The following is a 24471-nucleotide window of genomic DNA, read 5'->3' on the forward strand; positions in this document are numbered from 1 at the left end:
TTATCCTCTCCCTCATCACCATCATCATTTTAGGTCCAGTTTTCACAAATGAGTGAGGATATGTAATATTTGGCTTTTTGAGCTTGGCTTATCTCACTCAACATGGTGATCTCCAGTCCCATTCATTTTCCTGCAAATGACATAATTTCATTTTTCTTTGTGGCTGAGTAATATTCTATGGTATATGTATACCATATTTTCTTTGGCCAACTATTGGTTGTTGGAAACCTCAGCTGATACTGAGGCTATTGTGGACAGAGCTGCAGTGAACCTGGATATGTAGGTATCTCTCTTGTATACTGATTTTTACTCCTATAGACAGATGCCCAAGAATGGTATGGCAGGGTTATAAAGTAGCCCTAGTTTTAGTTTTTTTTTTAGGAACTTCAATATTGACTTCCACACTGGCTGCATTAGTTTATATTCCCACTAACAGTGTCTGAGGATTCCTTTTTCCCCACATCCTCCCCAGCATTTATTATTGTTTGTTTTCTTGATGACTGTCCATGTGACTGGGGTGAGCTGGAATCTCAGTGTAGTTTTGATTTGCTTTATGGGTAAGAATGAATGAACAGTTCTTCATGTATTTATTAGTATTTCTTCTGAGAACTGTCGGTTCAATTCATTTGCCCATTTATTAATTGGATGATTTGTTGTTTTTGCTCTTTAATTTTTTGAGCTCTTTGTATACTCTGGATATTAATTCTTTATCTGTTGAATAACTGGTAAAGATTTCTCCCATTTTGAGGGATGTCTCAATTCTGGTAATTGTTTCTTTGGATGTGTAGAAACTAACTATACTATATGCATATATGGAATTATGGCAATGAACACTCCTCATGCTATTAATATATGCCAACTCAAAAATAAAATAAAATTTAACAATACTGAGATTTATTGATTTTAGTAATAAGCTAATGTTTGGAGCAGGTCACTTGCTCCAAACATTTATAACACCAATCTGAGATATTAATCTCTGGCAGCTAAGCTATCTGGCCCCATCGTAGATAAGCATGTGCCTGTGTTGAACTGAGGAAGACAGGGCTCTTTCCTGCCTGCCTAAGGCACCATCCTCATCCCAGTGTGCTGCCTGGGATGAATCTCCTGGAAGATCATCTCTGTCTCTACTTCTCTGCTCTTAGGGTTTTTTAAAATTGTTTTTACATTTATTCATATGTAGATGCAATGTTTGGGTCACCTCATCTTAGGTTGTTTTTTATGCAGGGTGTGCAAGCCACTCCTCTTCCTTAAACCAGCCTATAATCACTGAACTGCTTCCTGATTTCTTATACCACAACCGAGGAAAGTAACACTATTTTTTTTAAATATTTAGTTGTTGACTGTGTATAAATCTGGTGACAGTGATCAGTTTTCTATGGGCAATTACCTTGCAAAATGATCAAACAAAACCAGAGCCTGAATTCCAATTCTGGGTTCAGAGTCTACTCTGACATGGGACAAGTAATTTACCATTTCTAATCTTGGTTTAAGGTCATTTTGAGAAATAAATTGCTTATAAATGCCAGCTCTTATAATAGGAGCATATAGGCAAAACATAATAAAAACTGTTTATTTAATACACCATTAAATGTTATTACAGTATTTGCAAAAAAGTTATGCCTTGAACAGAAAGAGCTAAAAGTCAGTACAGTTGTCCAAAGCTAGGGTTTTCTGAATTTCAGATAGTAAAAGTGGCCCTTATAAGTGGAAGAGAGGCTACTACAGAGACTAGAAAAGCAACAGTCAAAGGAACTAATGTTCCCGTGAACTCATCATGCAGCAGGCAAGTGTTAGGCAATTTTTAGTCCATACAATTAGATAAGTGAACAAAAACAAATTCTTGATGGTGTCCATCAAAGTCCCCGATAGTCATAGTCCATATATGTCTGCCCATGTCAAAGTAGTTATGCCTACATCTGAGAGCGCCCCATGAACTTGTCCTTCAAGGCAGGTGCTCTACTACTGGAGCCATTCCCCCAACCCCAGTGCTGTCCTTCTTCTGCTCCAAGGTGTCCTGTTTGTCATAGGGACACTTGTGCATTGTATTAATGACCTCATAGATCCTCTTTCCATGATGGCTTCTGGGAACTTCACCTTTGATTCCTCAGCATATCATGCAATGTTTGACATAAGGCAGATAAGAAATCAAATTGTTCAGTCATCAATACAATCTCTGTTATTGAGAGGGCCTAGCTCTTATATGAAAATTTACAGTGGTTAATAACAGCTAGAGAAGACATAATTTCTTTCCTCTTCTCAAACTAATTTTTTCAACTCACAGAAATTGGGTGATGTTTCCTGTGGGTACCAAGAAACTATTATTGTGTTTCATGAGTGGGTACCTCCAAGAGGACATGTCTACCTTCTGATGGACACTATTGCTCTTCTTGCTTTCTTTTGCTCTCTCATGCCTGCGTTGGGAGACTGGTTCTGAAAGGAAGAGTCTAGAGAAATCACACAGAGCTTGGCCCAGTTCTGGCTGAGACAAAGCAAAAGCCAAGCACAGAGTGACAACTGTGGCTGTGCTCTGGGCTGGGGAGACACACAGGGAGTGTGGACCCACGGACTGAGGATGGATTTTTTTGCCTATATTTTATCAGATGGTACTAACTGTTCACTTTGGCATAAGGAGTTTCAGTGCAGGGATGAAAGCAACAAAGAGGACTAGATGGATGATTTTATTTCCAAGTAAGAGACTCTTATTTTTTAAAGAGATGCTTTCTCTCAATGAAATATATGCATTAGGGGATAATTAGTTTTCTCTTCGCACTTCAGGATCCCCTTAGAGAAAATTCCTCTGGTTTGGTTCCTACCAGGTCTCTATCTCCTTTTTCCATCCAGTTCCAAGGCTTCCCTTCTACTCCAACCCTAATATTGCTCCCTTTCCTTTAATCTTGTCTGCTAAAACCAACCCTGTGGCTTGGGGCAAGCCACTTAAAATTTCCATCACTTTTCCCCTCAGCTGTAGAACAAGGATAGCACTGACCTGCCTCAGAGGGATATGGTGTGAATTAGCTCCTGTAATTAGCAGTTCTTGTGCTCTGCATATACCAAGTAGGAGATGAAGGCCACCATTATCACAGTGGCCTGAGTATACTTTGCTGCTAAAGTATACTTGGGAATAACTGCTTGGCAAAGAGCTGACAACTGGAAGTTGCAAACTTTACACAGAAGCAATATTTCCAGTATTTTCCCCAAGCAATCATGAGTAAATTGCTCACTAGGGGTGGAAATGGTTTCCAGCCAGTTCTGCCTCTTCTGATCTGTGCACCCTGCAAAGCTCAGGCAATGCCAGGTAACTGATCCTTTGTAAGTCTGCTGTTTAGTGCAGATGAAGAATTCAGAATGGTATAATTTGGACAGGGATGAAATTTCTGTATAGTGATATGAATTAAAAGCAAATAACTTGTGCTTTGTTCACAGCAGCCATTACAGAATTTATAATTTTTAATTATCCAATGACAAAGACAGCCACTTTTTTTAAAATGGGGAAAAACAGGTCATAATTAACAACTTTTATTTGGTTTAATTTTAGGAAGTTGAAAAATGTACCCCTTACCACTGTAGGTAGATGGAAGTCAAAATTATCACTTAGAAAGTTGTATAAAGAAAACTTAAAAATAATAGGTTTAAAATTGATTTTCTAAACTTTCAATAGAAGGTTTGGGAGAAAATGCTATATATAAACTGAGTGAACCTATTTTTTTTAACAGATTTATTTTGGCTCACAGTTCTGGAAGTCTAATGTTGAGGGTATATACTTGGTGATGGCTTTCATGCCATCATCCAAAGTACTACAATCTATCACATGGCAAAAGGCAAGGGAGTGTGTGACCCTATTTTGTATTTTGATAAGAGGCTTTTACTTTTATTTTTGAACAAAATGTTTGCCACCCTGTAAATGCCATTCTATTAATTTATCTGAAAGCAGTATTTTTTGAGTTGGAATCACCATGATCTAAACTTTGGAAGGGAAAGTTAGTTTCAGAACGACATGCCGAACTGTGCTGAGATCGTGTTTCTGGGAATGAAAGGGAGGCTGCCCTTCTGTAGCTAAGTGAGTCGCCAATGCTGATTTTTCCTGGGTCAAGGTGTTAGGTCCCTAAGGATGCCTGGGGCTGCAGCTGTGCATGCTGGGAGCTGGCCTGGAAGTGCAGAGCTCAGGTACTAGGACGAAGAGATTTTATCTTATTTTTCTTTAGCTCCCTCAGGCAAGATTCCAGAAGTACAAGGTTGCTTTGCAAGGGTTCTCATCACACACTGACAAGCACCAAAGCACAGGCATATACAAATTAAGGTGATAAATGTGCCTAGGCCTCCATACCAGAAAGGGGGAGGAGGGATGTGATTTTTCCTTTTGCAGCAGTTTCAGGAGATCTTGTTTAGCTTACCTGGGGATAAAGGTGAAATTTAAAAATAGCCTACTTTTTGCATGAAAAAAATGGTATTGCATCACGGTAGCTCTTTTAAGGCAAAATTATTCTAATTTTGCAAAGCAGACCTTGTAATAGTATTGATTTTTTTTTTTTGAGACTGAGCTTGAACTTGTGATCCTCGTGGCTCCACCTCCAGAGTGCTGAGCTTATAGACATGTACAGCCACACCAGTGAGTAGTACTTTCTTTTTGAACTGCACATCATTCAGGATTGGCAAGAAGATAATTTATATTTCATTTCAAAATAATGATGACATAGTTAAGGAAAATAAATCATTTTGGGTACATGATTTTTGATAGAAGCTGAATTTATGCCTACATGTTGATCTCCTTGGGATATGAAAGATTTATTTTTTTCAGGGTGCTTTCTGACTATTCGACTTGCCATGTCCTTGAGCAGGACACTGGGAACGAACAGGACACAGGGCAGTTTGGGGAAACTGTGAACTTGTTCCGAACATTGCCTCAGTCCCAATAGAGCAGCATTTCATATTCAATCCATCAGAGATCACTGTAGAACATTATCTGATGGATTTATCTTTGCTTATGTTGAATGAATATGGAAAGGAATTAAATGTGTATTTACAGTTTGATAAACATTCAACATAAATTACACATTTTAATTTCATTTATTAGTTGGGGACTATGGAAAGCAGGAATTTTATTGCATACCATCTGACATTCAGAATGAAGGATTAGCCGTTTCCTGAAAAGGTACACTAGTTTTAAGACAAAACCCATTTCTGTCTCAATGTAGTCACTACATGGTTGTATCTGGAGTTCTAGAAAGGCAAAACAAGAGCACAGCTCATCCTGGTGACCGTAATTTATCGTTTATACTTCCAGTGGATCTGACATTGTCATAAGGCATAAATCCACTCCTGTCACTTGACAACTTATAGGAATGCTGTGGTCACTATGTGAAACTTTAAGCCCTACTTATATCTAGGTCTTGGTCCAATCTTTTAGTGTTAGCATTCAGAACAGTCTCCATGGTATTATCTTACCATACAATCTCTAAAAATCTCATACAGATTAACGACGATGACATAATTCCACAAACTCACCACACCACACTATATGTAGAAATATATTAGCAATAAAAACCAGTCACTGTATGCCTTTCCCCAGTAGGGGATCTCTCACTTTTCTCTGATTTTTAAAGGCTTCAGATCAATAACTGGAGTGACATTATTAACAGCTCCCTCAACACCTTGGCCAGCGCTAATATTAAATCCATTATACCTTCTGTTTGACATTTGCAGTACAGCAGAAAGTGCTGTAGATACAGTCACATTGTCTGGGGACCGGGGTTGGATGTGAGGTTAGTAAGATGGTTTCCTTTGCCCAGCTTCTAAATTCAGTTCATTGATAGGAAACTTGAACCAATCTTAAAAAAAAAAAACCCTCCATAACCATATACCAGATGGTAAATAATCCCCTCATGAAAGTACAAATGCATCTCATATCCAAGCAATTTTTTAAACAAAATATTGATCTGATCCTCAGGTAATTTTTTACATTCTTTGTTATTCCTAGTCATTTGTTCCTCTGATTTTATCACTTATTGTGAAAATCGTCTAATGAAGTCAGAGGAATTGAGTTTCTGTTCCTGTAGAATCACGAATTGATCAGATTTACCACTGCATAGAGATATCAGTAGTGACACAGATTATTTCCATTTAGGCAAATACTCCGTGTTTCATTTTGCTTGCCTTTAAAGCATTCAGGACATAGCATAACATAAAGATGACATTTCTATAATGACTATAATGACTCCACAAAACAGGGTAGATTCTGCCTAAAATTTGAGACAAAACATGATAACCTATATTTTAGACAACCAATGGGTTAACCATGCAGCTTCACCCAAAGTACTGTCTCATACATTTTGCTAAACTGTCTAAATCCCGGTGTACTATTGATTTCTCCCCCGTGAGCTCACACACATTCAATAAGCAGCAAGAAGCCCTGGTCCTAGCTGAATTCCCTCCAAAGCTGGATCCAGGTATTTACTCCTGACAGTGGTCCTACAGTGGGTGCTGATTGTTACCTAGTGGGAAACAAACCACTGGAGACAGAAAGGAAATTTCATCTTGAAGACAGAAAAATGATGGGGAAAGATGCCTGTGAGGTTAAATGGAAAAGCAGATTATAAGAAACATGCATGTTATGATCTTATTTAGTAACATACAGCATAACTAAGAACCAAAACCTGCCCCAAGCCCTACTATATACATATATATGTGTATAGTAACAGAAGCAAAATCTGGAAGGATAGGTAATATATATGAACAGTGTTTTTTTTCCTGGGTAATGGGATGTTGGTTGGTCTTTTTTTCCTTGTCTACATTCTCTGAATTTTTCACAAGTATATATTAATTTAATATTTGGAAAAAGACCTGGGAAGGAGTAAAAATACAACAATTTTATGAGAACTTAAGGAAAATTACTCTGTGCCTTTAAAATAGGGAGATTTTTAAAGTTCTTCCAGGATTTCTTGAAAGACTCTCTTTTCTGTTTACTAAGCATTTAAAAAACCCGGCATTGAGATTTATGAAAGGATGAGGATAGCACGCATAATCCCAAGACTGCAGAACCATTAAGAGTAATGAAAAGATACAAGCAGATCTACAAAAAGAAAACGAACCATCCAAGCAGCATGTTTGGAAGGTCAGCTGCCCGTGTGGCTGAGACTGCAGGAGCAGGGGGTGGCTGCTTGGAGGACAGGGAAGAGCTCAGATCCCTCAGAAGGTGCTCTAGAACTTCAGCACTTTTAAACAAGGCCACCCATTTGTTTTCCTAATGCTTGACTCAAGATTTCTCACAGAATATTCACTAAACTATTCACAAATGTGCATACATATAAAATATTTATTTGGGTTTGCTGCCAAGTCAACAAATCTTCCCCCGCCCACACACCATTATCTTGAGACTGACTCAAGATAAGACAATCACAGGGCTGGCAGCTCAAAGAAATAAAATTCTTATTATGGCACAGTATCACTGCCTCTTGGTCTGGTTTAGTCACTTATTTCCTTTTATTATAATGCCAAATGCTATTTAGGTTTCAGTCATTTAGTAATGCTACACTGAACACATCAGGGCTTCTGAAAAATTCCTTACCTACTAGTCCTTTCATTTTCATAATAACCATATAGCCATATCCCTCTTCCAACCAAATTACACCAGTATGTAAAAAGGAATATGTGCTTTATCAGAGTTTAAAAGATTATGATGCAATGAACAACAGTCTTCAAAAATGTTCCTTCATGTTATTAAGAATTAGGAAATCTTGTTAAAATTCTTTCAGCTTTTAAGAAACATAAGCAGCTTTGGGATGTAGTGCCTGACATGAACTTTTTAAGTAATTCCCTTGGAGCGATCATCTGCATTAGTGAAGATATTTCATTCAAGGTAGTACCCTCTGCTGCTTTTCAGTATTTGAGCAGTCAATCTAATTGCTTTTTTAAGCCAAGATTGAAAAGACCAATACTGCAGACTTCTAAGGCTAAGATAGCTTGACTTTCTCTAATGGTGAGAGCTATCCTCGCCATCTAGGAAGAGAGCCCTTTCTTATGCAATGTAGCTAAGAGCCTCACTTGTTAGAGGACACTTCGATTTTGCTAGTTGGGATGGCTAAAGGAAGGCCAAACAAATTTATAGAACCTCTCAACTATATTTCAGTGTTAAATGATAGCGTAATTCTATAGGAAAGAAGGGTGAGAAGAGTTGAAGGAGTATTCCACTTTGAGAAGCACAGGCATTATATCTCTGTTATCCAGAATGAAGAACAGGCGAGGACTGAGTTCCTGTAGTCCTCCTAGCCTTGGTTTATGCATGCTAGTGCTTTATAGAAGACAAGGAATTTATCAGAGTTCTTACACTAGAATATTTATTTTTGTTTGCTGTTTTGACAATAGCCCAGGATACCCTAGCAGAACCAGTTTATAGGCTGTGGACTTTTTTTTTTTCTCTCAAAGTCTCCTCCAAGTGACAAATCACCCTTGACATGGATTCAGAGGGACATCAAGCTCCATATGAGTGGACAGGGTGGCCTGGCTTCCAGTAGGACCTAATTCAACCTTAGGGTTCATTGACAGAAGTATATTAGGAGTACTAACAGAAAAGTATAGTAGGAGTACTGAAAAGGAGATAGTCTGACTTTCTCTTTTGTTTTAATCACAGTACCTCTAAAGGGCTGTGCTCAGCTCATAGAACTATAGTTTTAGAGGGTCATCAAGAAAGTGAAGCACAGCCAGGCTAGGATGACCAGGGTGGCAAGGTGCTTAAGAACAATCCAATGGTGTGTTCTTGTGTGTGTGATATTCCTATGGTCAGATTTGAAAAGTAGAAGGAAGGCAGGAGGAAGGGAAAGAGTTGATAGATCTGACTTTACCATTTGAGAGTCTATGTCAGGGACAATGGAGTAATCTGAAGCATGGTCTCCCAGGACATGAAGTAGCAGCAGAGTAGGTTCGGGGCTCCAAATTAGAAAAAAAATTTTCTATTAGAATTGCAGTGAAGGTGAGTGTCCTGCCAGGTTGTAGCAGAGACTAGAAAAGGTAACTGACCTGTTGGTAGAAGAATGGCTGCCTATGTTGGAATTTGGATTAAAGGATCAAAAAGATTCTTCTAACACTGAGTTTGTGGGGCCAGGTGTGGGGCCAGGTGTGTGCCTATGGACACAGCTACAAGGAAGGCACAAGTGAGAGGATTGCAATCTGAGGCCAGCTGTAAGAAACAAATGCAAGACTCTACCTGAAAAATAAATAAAAACTAAAAAAGGACTGGGAACTTGGTTCAGGTGATAGAACGCCTGCCTAACAAGCATGAGGCCACGTTCAATCCCCAGTACCACACACACAAAAAGGAACTGGAGTAAAAAGATGAGTTTGTGATTCAAGGAAACAGTATACTTTCCCAAGGCTTTTCTTATCCAAAGGCTTTTAAATTTAAATTATGTGACACTGTGTGTTTGTGTCATGAGAAATCAAGGTTGTCCAATGTAACTTCAGTATGAAAGAGTAGAAATCTATTTTCATGTGTTGCTTCTCATATATGTCCACATGTGAACCCTCTAATGACTGAAAAAGTTCTAATTATCTACTCAGTAAAGTTAGTGAGCTATGGCATAAAGATATGACTTCCCCCCTGAATAAAACTACGTTCATTTTGACAGGGTAAAGGTAGCCTAAATGATTCCCTTTCACCTGAGTGAAGGATCCTTCTCCTGGAGAAGGATGCTCCCCAGTGCTAAGAATAGGGAATGCCTTGGAGCTGTGCTGAATCTCAGGGAGGAAATGGATCGGTTCTAGATGAAATCAAAATATTTCCAAAAGAGGTAAATCTGTCTTTCTCTTCTGTGTCAGCAAACATAGTATGATCATTTTGAGGCAGGCCAAATTAAAGTGTTTTCTTGGAATTGTATAGAGAGTTATTTGAATAGTAATCTTACGGCAGGTTTCTCCATTTTTCTTTTTAATCAAATGCTTTTGTGTTGCGAATCTGTTTTAAAACAACAGATCAAGTAAAGTACAAGCATCTTTGAAGAGTGCAAAAATAATTTCCCAAGTAAGCAAATAAAACTTTGCACTTCAAATCAGGCCTTGATTCATTAAAAATCTTAAACTTCTCATGAGAAAAATTAACATTTAAACCACTGCTGCTTGGCCAAGCACTCCACCACACAAGAATATGAAATATCTCCTCTAAAAAAGTACAAAAAGGACAAAACCACAAATGTGGAACTTCAATTAATTTAAAGCCCCAATCAGCAAAGAATAAATCCTTCGCAGATCTAATTACCAGCGCTCTCGGAAGACCCAGGCCGACCAGCCAATCTTCCCCGTGTTTGAACAGCTTGATGAACTAGGGGACTGATGGATATCAAGTCATTTTGTTTAATTTATAAATGGATTTTCCCCTAATACTTAAATTATCATCAGTACAACACAATGAAAATGGGAACATTCTGAATGCAAAGTCTATAAGAGTCCTGGAAGGAATTCCAATGAGGAATGTCACCTCTGTTCATTCCTCTATACAATTGATCTAATTAAATACTGAGGGTAGAAAGGCAGTTTAAAATGTAGCCATTTCTGTTTTCTTTTTAGCCTTAATTTATCTGTTCACATCTTTCAAGTACCTTCTGATGCTTAAAGAAAGAGAGAGAGAGAGAGAGAGAGAAAGGAACCAAGATTTCTGCAAATCCTTAATACTTTTAATTCTCCATGAGCTAACATTCAAAATGCCTCTGTTGTAGATTTTGCCGAATAATAAGTAAATGCATTACCTTTAGCTGTGGCAACAATAAAAGGAAGAAGGTGTTCCAAATCAGAAGCTTCTCCTCTAGCAATTTGAAAGAGAAACTAAAGAAACTAGTACCTTCTATATGTATTGTTCAACTGAAATTAGATCTCTGGATTATACTTATTAAAATGTCTCCTTATTTTCAGATCTCTTCCTTATTTAATTACTGCATGGAATTGAAAGTGGCATGGAATTGTTAAATACCCTTAGACCTATTTATAGTCTCTCACTTGGGTACCTTGAGCACACTTATTCCGCAAAGGTCCTGCCAACCAACCCACACGTTGGGTTTGCAATTCCCACCTGGCTCAGGGGTCTCTGACTGAGAAGAGGAAGATGCTGAGCTGGCTCCGTCCTCTGCGGTGCCCTGCGAGAGGAGACCCCGCCCAGGCGGGAGCTTCATGCCCAGCTGCTCTGCCATCTCCACGTGGTCCCCGGGGTGGACATAGTCAAAGACGCTGCTGCCTGTCAGCTCCACCTAGGGAGGAAAGACAAAGGGTGGGAAAGACAGGTGTCACAGGCTTTTCTATGTTCAAATTCAATAGCACAGTGATTCAGATTCTGAGCAGCAAAGAAAACACACTCAGCACCCAGGAGCAATCCTGGCTCCAAGTCTTCATCTTCAAATACTTCAAGATTCTTGAAGTTCAAAGAGAAAGACTGTTTTTTTTTTTTTCTAATGTATTTATTTAGCAATTGTTTAGCCTGGTTTTTTCCTCATACACTGTTGTTTGCATAAAGCCAAACCATTCTGTGGAACGTGGACGAGTCTGCCTTGCTTTCAGCTGTTTTATCCACGCATCATCAAACACTTACATGTTTGGTGTCAAGCAGATGATTGACTGAATTCTACAGTTTTCTTATTGTGAAGTTTGGGCTTTGTATAAAAACAACTATAGAAGCAGCCAGAGATTGCAGATGAGTATTTTCCTTAAAATATACAAGGTTTCCAAGATGTGTTTTTATATATATCCTCTTATTTCTATGTAAATGTAAATGTAAGAACTGCCACATACAAATGTATGGAAAGGCCTAATGTTTTCATTAAATATTACTCATTAGCTCTGTAATCACATGGAGAATTTTCCATGCAAAGAGGTCAGTTGGGGTCTGAAGCAGCCATTTTTTTTTTCTGCTGGTATCAGCTTGTTTTTCCTTCAATCTAATAAGATACATGGTACAAATCTCCTTGAGGGCTTTTTAAAAAGTGTTTTATTTTTTGTACTCTTTGAATGAGGCTGGCTCCAAAGGTAGAGTGAATATGAACTATCAGAAGAGGCCCTGCCTATTCCAGCTGTCAGACATGGCCCTTCTGTCTGGGTCACCTGCCGTCTGGAAGGGGGGCAGGAGTTGCTTGCTGGCAAGGACTGGTCTTACCTCTGAACTCTTTTAATGTTCTTTTATCTCCTTTCAAGAATAGCAGTAATGCTCCTAACATAATGTACTTGGGTCCTAGGTAGCATAGCAGGGAGAGGTGCGTTAGCAACAGGACAAGGAAAAGCTCTTTCCCTGGTCACTAATGGGTTTCCCAGTCCTCTGGAGTGTAATGGTCTCAGGCCAGCTATGATGTAACACAGAAGCTGCCAGAACATCAAATTGTCACAAGTTTCTTGCTGAACATTTACCTAGACCCCTTCCTACCTCATTTCCCTTTCCTGTAATGTAGTATCTAGCACCTCTCCAAATTCTTCCCGAGTGAGTGCCTCCACTCTTTCTCTTGCCAAGAAGGAAGTCTGTCAGCGGATGAACTCTCACAGAGAGGGTAATGCTCAGATGTGAAATGATCACATCTTCTCCCAGACACCATTTGATTAAAATCTTAGCAGACTACATATCTTCAACATCTATCAATTAACAGAGGTATAGCCAGAAAAGGAGGAGGCTAAATTCAGTTTGGTTAATAGCTATTCCTGAAAAAGGCCTGCATACCTTTTACTGAAAATGAGGTACTTTCTCTTGCTATTAAATGACATTTTCCTTCTGTATTACCCGACTACTGACTATATCATTTTGCCATACCGATTTCCTCACTTGGTATTGTTATAGAGTACATCGGGATTCACAGTGATCAGCTCCTACCCTCTGGGAGGGGGATTACATGGAAATAATCCCTTTAATGTGTGCCTTGCCTCTAAGCACTTCGCACAGCAATAAATGGGTAAACTGACTTTGAGCAATTAAGAAATTAAATGAAACTAATAAAATGTGTGTTTTAATATTTCTTGATAGTTATTTTGTTTGGGGATTAGTGAATATAGGAAGTCACTCATTTTACATGGAGTCCAATTACAGCACTTTAATAAATATTGTTTGACACTTTTCTCAAACTCTAATGTTTCTTTTTAATACTTCAATGTGCCTTTTGGCACAGACCACAGATTGTGATAGGATAACAACACAGGTGGGAAATAAAGTAGAGTTTTAGGGATGCTGGTTATTGAATATTCATGTGAGCCAGTTTTACAGGGAAGAGGAACAGGCCACTATTTCTAGAACTTGATTTTTTTTTAATGTGTAGGCATTTCCTGCCCAAGAACCAAAGTCCTGAGTGTGGCACATATATAGTAAAACTAAGTTACAATGTGCCATTTTGCACTATGGCATGAAGACTTTCTTTTCAAGTGGCCTCATGGGCCATCTAAACACCTCAAAGACCAATATCGATGGAGGTGTTGGCATTGAGAATTAACACTGTCACAGTCTCCTTAGATCTACTTTGAACCAGAATCTTTTCCTCCTTGGCTGTGTGACCTTGAATAATTCACTTAACCTCCCTGGTCTTCAGTTTCCTATCCTAAAATTGGCATAACTGCTGCTCTGTAGGACTCTAGGGCTCCACAGTATATGTCTTACAACATATTCCAAGGGGAGGGCATTTCTTGGAGTGTGTTCCGTGGGATGACCCAATGTATTGGCCTGGAGAGCTGGGTGAAAACAAGGCTTGCTCTATTTGCCCCATGGCCTCATTTTGAAAATTCACTGAAACCATGCAGAGTAAATCACCGCATGAGAAATATACACTCTAAAATGCCTGCTCATGTTGCTGTTAGGTGGGTAAGAATGGCTGACCCACAGAGATGTTGTTGCTGTTTAATGTTGGATATGTGTCATTGCTTTGGGCCATCTCTTTTTTTTTTAAGGTTTTTTTTATTCGCTTATTCATATGTGCATACATTGTTTGGGCTGTTTCTTCTCCCCACACCCCCACCTACCACTTCCAGGCAGAATCTGTTCTGCCCTTGTCTCTAATTTTGCTGAAGAGAAGACATAAGCATAATAAGGAAGACAAAGCGTTTTTGCTAGTTGAGTTAAGGATTGCTATACAGAGAGATTCCTAGCATTGCTTTCAGTACAAATGTGTTACAACCCAAGTTGACTCATCTCTACCTGACCTCTTCACTGGTTCCTGATCCCCTTCTTGTGTTGACCTCTGTCGCTTTAAGGTTTCTGTATTAGTTCCTCTGCAGTGGGGACATCAAATACTATCATGTTTTGGGTTTCTTACCTATCCCCATACCTCCTGTGTGTGCTCTCCCCTTGTCATGTGACCCAAGTTTGACCACGTTGCTGTATTTGCTCTAGAGCTAAAATTTGGGCCATCTCTTTAACCAGCAAGAGTACATCAAGGGTGAAGGACTTTGAACCTTAACTACAACAGTAACGTTACTAGCAGCTACCTACTTTGTGCAGGTACTTTATACACTTGCTTTGATTAATCTCATAACAATATTTTGAATTGGTATGATCATCCTCATTATACAGAAGAACCGTGATACTGAAAAAGGCCAATCATGAAGGTAGAATCTGGTCCAAAGTCTGCTTGACTTAACCTATCACCTCTCGGGCAGTAGCCCAAGTCTGAACAGAGGCCCCTGAGTGCCTCTGTCCTGGTTCAGCACCATGGAGGGTGGCCTGCCAGACTGCTGGTGCTCAGGATGCACCAAAGCCAAGGGGTTTTTCTAAACCAAAATGGATATGGAGGTAGACAAAAGGTTACTTAATATTCACCTCCAGTCTTCGTCATTGTCTTCATCATCACATCTTAAATTTATCTCATGATTTCAACACTTCTCATGCTTCTTTCACTTAGTTAAATTTTAGAACTAGAAGAGATCTGCACAACCATCTATTAATATCTATTTATTTAACTGGTGAAAGCTCTACAGTTCTGAGAAGTTAAAATGTGTTTTCAAGCTTACCCAGCTGTTTAGTGGTAGGAGGCTGTACACTAAATTGGCTAACTGGTATTCCATGTCTCACTTAACCCTTGTCTATTTTTCCTCTTACTAAGATGTGCTAGGTAAGACAGACTAGAACTCCTGTTTCCTGCCACTACATTCTATGTTGCAAACTAAACTACAGAAGCCAAAACCAGAATATTTTTTACTTGATGAGCAGATATTATTTCATGCTAGTTTCCAGTAGGAAACATAAATAAAACTCTAAATCAATGTTAATTAGGTACTTCCAACTCCCCAGTAATTAACTTCCACAACTTTTCCCCACTGATTACTTGTCTTATAGGTAGTAGGCCTACCATGAATGTTTGTTGAATGAAAAAGGACAGGTATTTAGGCCTGAAAAAATTACTTTATCTGATCTTGATTTGGTTACACACTTAAATTGTTATTCTAAAATATTAATAGCATTATTATTATTGTATCATTATTTGTGCTGTAAAATGAGTTGCAATACAGTACTATACAATATATTCATTCTAGATAAGTCCTTGTATACATTCAGACCTACACGTTCTTTTATAGTCCCCAACTGAGTTAGTATAAATGCAGAGAAAGACAGGTTTTGAGGAACTCTTTAAGAGAACAGTAACCATTTTTCATAACCCATTTTGTTTTCAACCTATGGCAAAACTTTTTAACTGGTTAATTTTCAACTTCCACATCCTACATCCTCAACATCTGAACTGTAACATAGTTCCACAAAAATTATTTCTAAACTATCCCTTTAAATCACCAACAGTAGAAATTTAGAAAAGTTTCATTTGATTTAATTATTGGTCCTTTCTTCAATCTTCATAATGGTAAGTACAGCTTTTAACCCTTAACAGTATATCGTGAAAAATCCCATATTCTGTTTATTAAACTCAAGAAACAGATTCATCAGTCCTTGAATGTTTCCCTAGCACAAAGAAGAGAAAAAGCATGACTGTTTCCAACCTTCCCACTTGGTCCAACTTTATCCCAGCTAAGTGACTATATTTTTAAACAATTGTATTTATTTATTTTTGAGTCAGGGTCTCACTATATAGTCTAGGATGGCCTTCGATTCATGATCCTCCTGCCTCTTGAGTGCTGGGATTATAGGTGTGGGCCACCACCCCCAACCCAGCTCTGAGTGACTCTAAAAGAGAATTCATTCTCTCCTATTGCTTGTGAATAACAAAATAGCAAAGAATGCATGGGGACAGCAGATAAGCAGTGAGTAATAAACAATTATATCCAGAAACTTCATTTTGTGTAAACTCTTCTTCCTGCCTTTCCCCACCCAATGCTACCATCGATCCCTCCCAGACAAACCATACTCTACCGTTGAGCTAAACTACACAGCCTTCCTCAAATTTATTTTGTGATCTGTTAGCTTGCATGGAATTTGCACACTAGACACAGATGATTTTGTGACTCTGAAGTTTCCTGGAGAAAAAAATCTTAATATGTTATATATAGAGGTTTGAGTTGACTTTTCCATGTGGGGTCATTGTACCCTGCTGGTAGATAGGATAGGTGACTAATTTGTCTTTTCATACATCAAGCCTTTACTTGGTTCCCTGGAGTGATCAATATTTTTAAACTATAGCAAAATACTTACTAACAGTGCAACTCATGAATTCAGTGCCTCTCTGATTGAAAGGGCAGGACAAATGAGGAACCAGCATGAATATTTTAAGTCCTTTACATTTTGGAACCTCTTAAGAGGATGCTTCTATAAAGAAAGATCATAAAACCTATTTTAAGGTATTTCTTTAAAGGTGCTTTAGTCATAGGAATAGACAGTGTTGATTTTTATCATATAAAAAAGGATTATTCAAAACCTATCACTTAAGGTCCAATGTCCTAAACCTTTTGTAAGACACCTGAAAAAATTCTTGAGGGCCTCCAGGTTACCAAGAGGCCTGGTATTGTGGTTAAGCTGTGTTTCAGGAGTCTTTTTGCAGCTGGGCCCACTCCCAAGGGGATGCCTGCAATATTTGAAAAGAAGATCACCCCCAAGTGAGGACTCTGGTGGTGTTAAGTGGCTTACAAAACTAACTCCCAGGTTAGGCTTTGGGATATACCAAGAGACCCTGACCCAGAAAATCCCGACCCAGGCTGAGATGGAAATTCTATCTCAGCACAACAGGTTAGGATTTGTAGTTTTTTGGGGGTCACATTTGTGTTACTGAAGAATAATGAAGTGATAGGAGAATAAAGTGTACTAAGATATGATAGCTTGATTAGCATAGGTTTTCTTTGGATTTACTGGTATCTTCACGCCATCTTCATAACTTCCTACATATTGCAGAACTCTACTGAATATTTATGAACTGTTTTGACAGAAACTTGATGTTCTTTACTGCTCTGTCTCATTCTATGTATTTGCTGACTTATCTAAGAAAAATGCATAAAAGCATTCAGTCTGTTACAGAAATACGTGTATAAATTAGTAGAACAAGAAGAAAGAAAGGTTCTATATCAGAACGATGAGGTAGAATGAAAAATCCTTTCAGTGTCATCAAATAAAAAACTGAACCCACTCTCTTTTTACAGATATGTTAACAGAGCGTTCCTGTAGAAGAATGTGAGCTGAAAGATACCACATCACATGTCTATTTTATCTTCAGAAATAAACATTTCGATTCCTGTGGGAATCCAGGAGGCCAACTGAATTTTATTTTTGATTTTTTTATATACTTTTCTATAACCCGTTATACCTGACTTGAGAATTTGCAACAACAGCATCCAAAGATATACTGCATACCCAGTTCTGAACTTCAATTAAGAAGTGACAAAAGATAATTTCAGGATGTCTCTTAGTCCTCAGAAGTGGAAAAGGGAAAGGTGGACCTTTGGAGAAATGGAATGCAAGAGCAACAGGTGAATTGCAGGTGCTGACTCAAACTTGGGGACCGTTATTTGGAACAGTACAACTACGCTTCTGACTTTTATTCCCGATGGGTGAATTGATCAGGGCAATAATTAACATTGATACCTAAATATTCAAAATTATTCAATGGCCATTCCACAGACTCAGATTCCAATTGAGAATGTTTAAGTACTTATAGAAATGATCTGCATATAAAAAAGTCTTTCCGGTTTCTCCATTTTTTTCTAATAAATAAATTATAAGCCATATTGAAATTTTCTTGTAATCTTAGCTCAGGTGTAGCTCCATCATGCTACATGGTTCTGGAATAGTTTTGACATGTCAATATCCTTTTCCTTTCATTAAGAGATACCAGTTAAAAGGAGAACTAGAAAATGTCTTAATACTGAGGGGACATTACATCACAGGAATGAGCCCAGGGACTTGTGAAAGTGACGAAATCAGGAGATTTTAAAACCTTGTTTTACAAGGTTCCTATAGTTTTTAAGTTTTAAAGTGTCTGCAGGGCAGGAAAGGCCAACTGTTTAGTATTTATCACAGTGCTGGGAAGGAAAAAAGGATGCCACTGGAGGTTACATCATAGTAAAAAGTGAAATGATGCCAAGAAAGAAGCAATAACAATCTCAAAGTAAACTTAAGTCTGTCTCTCTTTTCTGAAGATCAAATGAATAGTAAAATATCCCTTTCAAAGCTTCTTCTTTACCTTGGTAGTTAGGAGACCAATCAACCTAAAATACTTGATTTTGGCATAGTTAATCCATTATCCTCAAATTTTACATGGTTCAACATTTGTCATTTAAATCGAGGTACTTATCGAGATGGATGTTATACATAGCCAGACTTCAGTACCAATATGTCTCAATTTTTGTTTAATTATTTTCACTATTCCCATACTTAATTTTAGCATCTTCCTTCTTTTCATTATATGAACAAGAAAAAATGGAAAATGTTAATAAGATTGAAATTTAAATATAAAGCTTTTTTACTTTACAGAAAGGTAACTGGATTTGGAAAACCACAATAGTTTGGTGGTTGACTTTCCTATTAGTTTTTGGAACATTACACAGAATGATTTTTATTTTATTCTAGTCATAGTAAAACAATATGGGTTATATGACTAAATCTTGGTTATGGTTAATGCACACAAATAATGACACAAAAAATAAATACTAAAATGCACACAGTACAATTAATCATTCTTTGTTGTTTTTTAAAGGAGTTAATGTATGATGGAACACAAGAGTCCTTAGAGCTCAGTCACTATGTTTAAGTGTCACTGTGAGGGGGGCCATAAAAAAAAATCTCATCCAACAAAACCACAAAGTAGACTAAACTATTTTAGCCATCATAGAAAGAAACTTGGGAATTAATCCAATGAGAAGAACAAGGAGGAATAAAACTCTGTGCTCTTGTCAATTACTGACCCTTCTAGAACCTTCTTATTGGTATCTTTAAGCAAATCTTGGGAACCTCCTGGATGCTACATGGGAACCATAGATCTGGTGTGCAATTTATTTCTAGTGAATTACCATTAGAAAAAGTCCTTTTATATGGCTATTTTATTTTGGCAATTGTAACTACTAAGTGCGATAGTGTTAAGGTTATTTTCTGAGAAGCAAGTCAATACCTTAAGTACTCTCTAGGTGCTATTTTAAAGGAATAAGTTAAATTCACATCTGTTTAATAACAGACTGTGAGTTAGTCTTGCTACAATAGAGAATGTAAATAGAACTGGCAAGGAGAGAAAATTGATCAAAAGAAATGAGTCATTCTGGAGGCTAAAAGAAGTGCTTGTTTTTATTGTTATTTTTGAGGGGAGTGTGGCGGTGGTGGTGGTAGTGGTGGGACTAACCTTTTTGAGAATCTGATGTTCTATCCTACCATAAAAATGCTCTAGTCATACACAAAGAATTTGGCATTTTGTTTCAGGGATTTCAGAAACTCACACTGTTTATCTGTGAATATTTTCAACACATGCTACCAATATGGTAGCCAAAGGCCAAGTGTGGCTACTGAGCTCTTGGAATGAGCTACTCTGAATTGTAAGAAACTGTAAGTATAAAATAATATCTGGTTTCAAAGATTTAGGATGAAAAAAAAAAAGAATACAAATCCATCCAATACTTTGGATATGACAGCATGAATAAAATATTGTATTATTAAAATTAATTTCACTTGTTTGCTTTTAACTCTTTAAAATGCGACCACTAGAAAAATTTAAATTATACATGTGCTTTGCAATAGCTGCTCTAGAACTAAGAATTCCTGCGGTGGAATATGAAATACCAGAATACCACGAAGATTACAGGAAACAGAGACAAGGTATAAGGAAATAATAAAAAAAAACAAAAACCATTAGAAACAGAGGAACATCTTTAGAATAAAAGGACTAAACTAAGCCAATCAAATATTTATTGATCATTTGTTTTTGCAAGACTAAAATTTTTTTATTTGTGGCAGTAATGGGGTTTGAACTCAGGGTCTCACACTTGCTAGGCAGGCTCTCTAGGAGATAAGTGAAACACAAAGTAAAGTGAGATCACAAAAATATGTCACAATATGATGCTGTATATAATTAATCTGTGACAAAAGCACTGTAGATCACTGTTACTCATATTTTTCCAGATTCTTTCAAGATTTCCTTAAAGTACAGAATCTATCTCCATAGATCTGGGGTAGAGCCCAAGATTCTGCATTTTTACAAAGTTTCAGGGTGATGCTGATACAGACTATTCATGATCCACACTGGGATGGATGTGTCCAGAGGCAGCTGTGAACCAAAAACATCTGGGATAACTCCCTTTCTGGCCCCACCCAGAGAAGAGAAGAAAGAACAGTTGGCGTAGATGAAAAGTGGGAGCAATCTAAGACCCTAGGAGGTCCTAACTTTACAAGAGCTCATAAAGGACTGGTGGTGCACTGCCCCATTCTTGAGTCGGGCCTCAGACATTAGGAAAGCAGTGGGCAGAGGCTCAATAAACCCTAAGGGTTAGTTTTGGTGCCAAGGAGACAGAGCTCTGCCAGTGTTCATTAACTTCCCCATTTAAATACTGAAGGATCAGTCTTGTGTAATCATTTATAGAAAATGTCACATTTCATTTTTCTTCTCAAGTCTGTACCTCAAAAACAATTGTCTTATTATAGATCTAGGCCGAAATAATTCCCACACTTTTAACTCACTTCTTCTTCTATATTTTGGCCCTGGATCCGAGATTCTCATCTCATTTGTTCCCATATTTGGCACACTCCAATGGGCTCAGTTTATGATTGATGGGTTTTTTTTTCCCCATGAGTGAGCACAAATCCATGGTGCACTCTGCAATTTTAAATCTAGCTTCTTCTTTCTCCAAAGAGACTTTCTTAGGCTTTTTACATTTGACCATGAATCTAGCAACAGTGGTGTAACCTGATTTCTCTTCCTACAGCAGACAGAAAGAGCTCAAGACGAGGAGCATCCCAGTAATACTCTTTTAACTGGGCAAGTACAGAACCTCAGGGTGTGTGATCTACTATACCAACTCCCAAATACTTTGGCTCAGTCACCAAAAGACTCAAAGTTTTGTTCCAGGTTGTGAGCCCAGAGCCAACTACCATGGACACTACTTTCATTAGTGAGGCACTGGTACACTGGAAATGAGCCAGATAAGTCACCTGTACTATACTACTTTACTGATTTTAATTTAATTTACCAATTCTTTTATATAAGCTTTACAGGTAGTTATAAAAATCTTCAAGTTTTACCTTACCCTATCAGTTTTGCTTTAAAAACCAATAGAAGAACAAAAATTACATTGGTTGAGAAAGATTGGGGGTGGGTGGGAAGAAAGGGGCGAAAATTTATCAGAAGTAAAATTGGATTAAGAGTCAATCAAAATCCAACTGTGAATTTATCATTTCAATGAATTTCAATGAATGGTTTAAAATCTGTTTGAAATCTATTTGAAAATGAATATGTAATAATATAGACATATCTCCTTTTCAAAGCCAGTATTGTCAGATGTATTCTGAGCATTATAATTCATGAACAGAGTAGATGACTATTTGAAAAGTATTAAAATGAGCTGACTTTTCAATACAAGTGTCTTCACAATAAGTTTTTCTATTCTGGGCAATTCAGAAATGTAGACAATTGTGGTAGAAAAATAATATGTATTGTAATATTCATTGTAGTGTAGTAAGTGGCAATTCTGGACATTGCAAGAGACACAAGGATTATTTTCTGTGATTGCACAGAGAATACTTGGACTTCTTGTGAAGCTTTTGCATTGGAAATGAGATTCATCAGTCTGAACGGGGCAGGGTTGCAGCCCTTAGCAACATGCTTATTTTGTAGAAGGTCACTCAATAATAACTTCCTCTGCCCTCCAAGCTTATTAAGACTGACTGGCATATATTAATGAAAACACCTGATTCTCCAACCATAAAACCCAGACAAAGACTTTATTTTAATATTAAGGAAGGAACCCTTAATTAGCAGGGTTTCAAAAATGTCAGCTTCTTCTATTAGCTGTTCTGGTCCATCAAAGCCATAATCCCTACTGTCAAATTTCATCCCATGATAGACAGTTTGCCGGCTGTCTTTTTTTTCTTTTTTTCTTTTACTGATCATACCGACTGAAGCTTTTAAATTTTTTTTTTTATTTTGCCATCACATTTAACAACTCATTGTGCATTTGCCTGTTATACTCTTGATTTTACTCTTTGCTTTCAAAGTCTTAGCACATGTCAGCTAAAAAGGTGGTGGGGGGAACACTGCAGAAACACAAGTATTACATGCGACTACATAGGCATTCTTAGACGTATAATTAAGGACTCTTGGAAGACCTGGGCTTGCTTATATTGATTGCCTTCGAGAGTATGTAAATGTGATGTCCTGAAAACACAGGCAAATAAAACAGCCTCATAGATGATTTCTCATTTTTGATGTATCAAGGAGAAGGGGGAGAATGCTGGGGAAGAACCCAGGATCTTTTAAGGTAAACATTCATCACGATTAGCCACCACCACATTTGCCTGTTGGAGGGATTCGTTAGTGCGTCTATGGCTTTGCATTGCTCTTAGAAGCAAGGCAAAACGTGTGCATAGCAGGACAGAATAAATACATGGCTCTTAAAGTATTTGTGCTTTAAATCTGATTCAAAACATTTACTGTTGATTAAACCCTTTTGCAAATGGAAAAGTTCATGCTGTTCATACTTGAGAGGAAGACAAAAACACAAATAAAATCAAACCAAGGATAAACCATGGGTTCATGGGCAGCATTTCTGAAGATTCAAATGCATCTCATTCTTTATCCATGAATGAACAGGAATGCCTCAAAGGTAAGAGTTTTAGTGTTCAGACATGAGTTATGAGAAGTAAAAGCTGAAGAATGAACTGATGGATGTGGCTTGGACCTGGCAGACTTAGCTGCTATTAACTTATTCCCATTCTCTTTAGTGAGGATCAGGGACTTCATCAGAGAACACAGTGTGTTTTCTTAGCTCACCCGTTGGTCTTTATTGAAGCAATGGGCAGGCTGTATCCATTTTTATTATCACTCGGGCATTTATTTCTCCCTTTTTTTTCTTCCTATACTCTAGGCCAGAAAGTCTAACCCCTTTTGTAATTTGCATATATTTATCTCATTCATTTCTTCCAAGTGGAACAACCTACTCCTCTCAGGGCTTCAGGAGTGCACCCCTGGGAGGAGGTGGGCTTGATTTCCTATCCCAATGCAAAGTACTGGAGGCTTCATTTTAGTGAGTTCCACTTGGTTCATTTGTACCTGGGATTCTTTTTATTTCTATCATTGACCATCCTTTTGATTTATTCAGCATCCATTCTGTTGTCTCAACAGCCATACATAAGCACAAACGAAGTCATATAATCTAAATTTCAATTCACTAATGAGCAATTATCACTCTAATACTATTTTGCTTTTGCTTCCTTAGATGAAATAAAGATTGTTGAAGGTACTTTCTCTGGTAACTCATTAGTTGAACTTACTGCCAGTCATTCCATGCTATGTAATGGGTTTTGGGTGACTGTCCACAATTACTTTTTAGCCTCTTGTTCTAATTTGAATTGTATCACTTAGAAATGAAGAGACTGATGAACTCCTGCTTTTTCTGCTGAACATTTAAAAAGGCACTTCTTAGGATAGTGAGACAGATAAGTTACATTTCTGACTAGAATATCTAGTTGGGGATTTGAAATAGCCAGATTCAATTTTATGGCTAATTGTATACAAAGTAAGCTACATTCCAGTAGATTTTCTAATACTTTTACATGTCCCTAATAGTAGTGATCATGAATGTAGACTTTAGAGGCAAATGGCTTGGGATCAAAACCATTATTCCCCCACCGCTTGAATGAGTTCCTCAATTTTTAAATAAAGAAAATAATAGCACCTACCATCCTGTAGTCAAAATTAAGTAAGATAACACGCATGATGTCCCAAGCAAGGCAAATGTGGCACAGGGTGAGTGGTCAATGACCATAACTGCATATTCATTCAGAGGATGTGAGCTTCCTGAGGGCAGAAGCCATAATTGTGTAATTCACTGCTACAACCCCTGGTGCACAATATTTCACAAGGAATTGATGAATGAGTAAGTATATGAGTGAATAAACGATGTTAA

The 24471-nt window shown here is 37.8% G+C and overlaps 1 protein-coding gene across 21 annotated transcripts in view; it reads right to left on the bottom strand.

The window, feature by feature from the left end:
* Npas3 (neuronal PAS domain protein 3) overlaps positions 1 to 24471 on the bottom strand; it is an 869823-nt gene that overhangs the window by 114522 nt on the left and 730830 nt on the right. For all 21 annotated transcript variants that reach the window (XM_074068169.1, XM_074068167.1, XM_074068174.1 and 18 more), the window contains one exon: positions 11051 to 11225. In XM_074068169.1, the coding sequence (XP_073924270.1) occupies positions 11051 to 11225 (175 nt within the window). The remainder of the gene's footprint in view (positions 1 to 11050; positions 11226 to 24471) is intronic.

This window comes from Castor canadensis, chromosome 3 (genome assembly GCF_047511655.1).
Source record: "Castor canadensis chromosome 3, mCasCan1.hap1v2, whole genome shotgun sequence".
Lineage (NCBI taxonomy): Eukaryota > Metazoa > Chordata > Mammalia > Rodentia > Castoridae > Castor > Castor canadensis.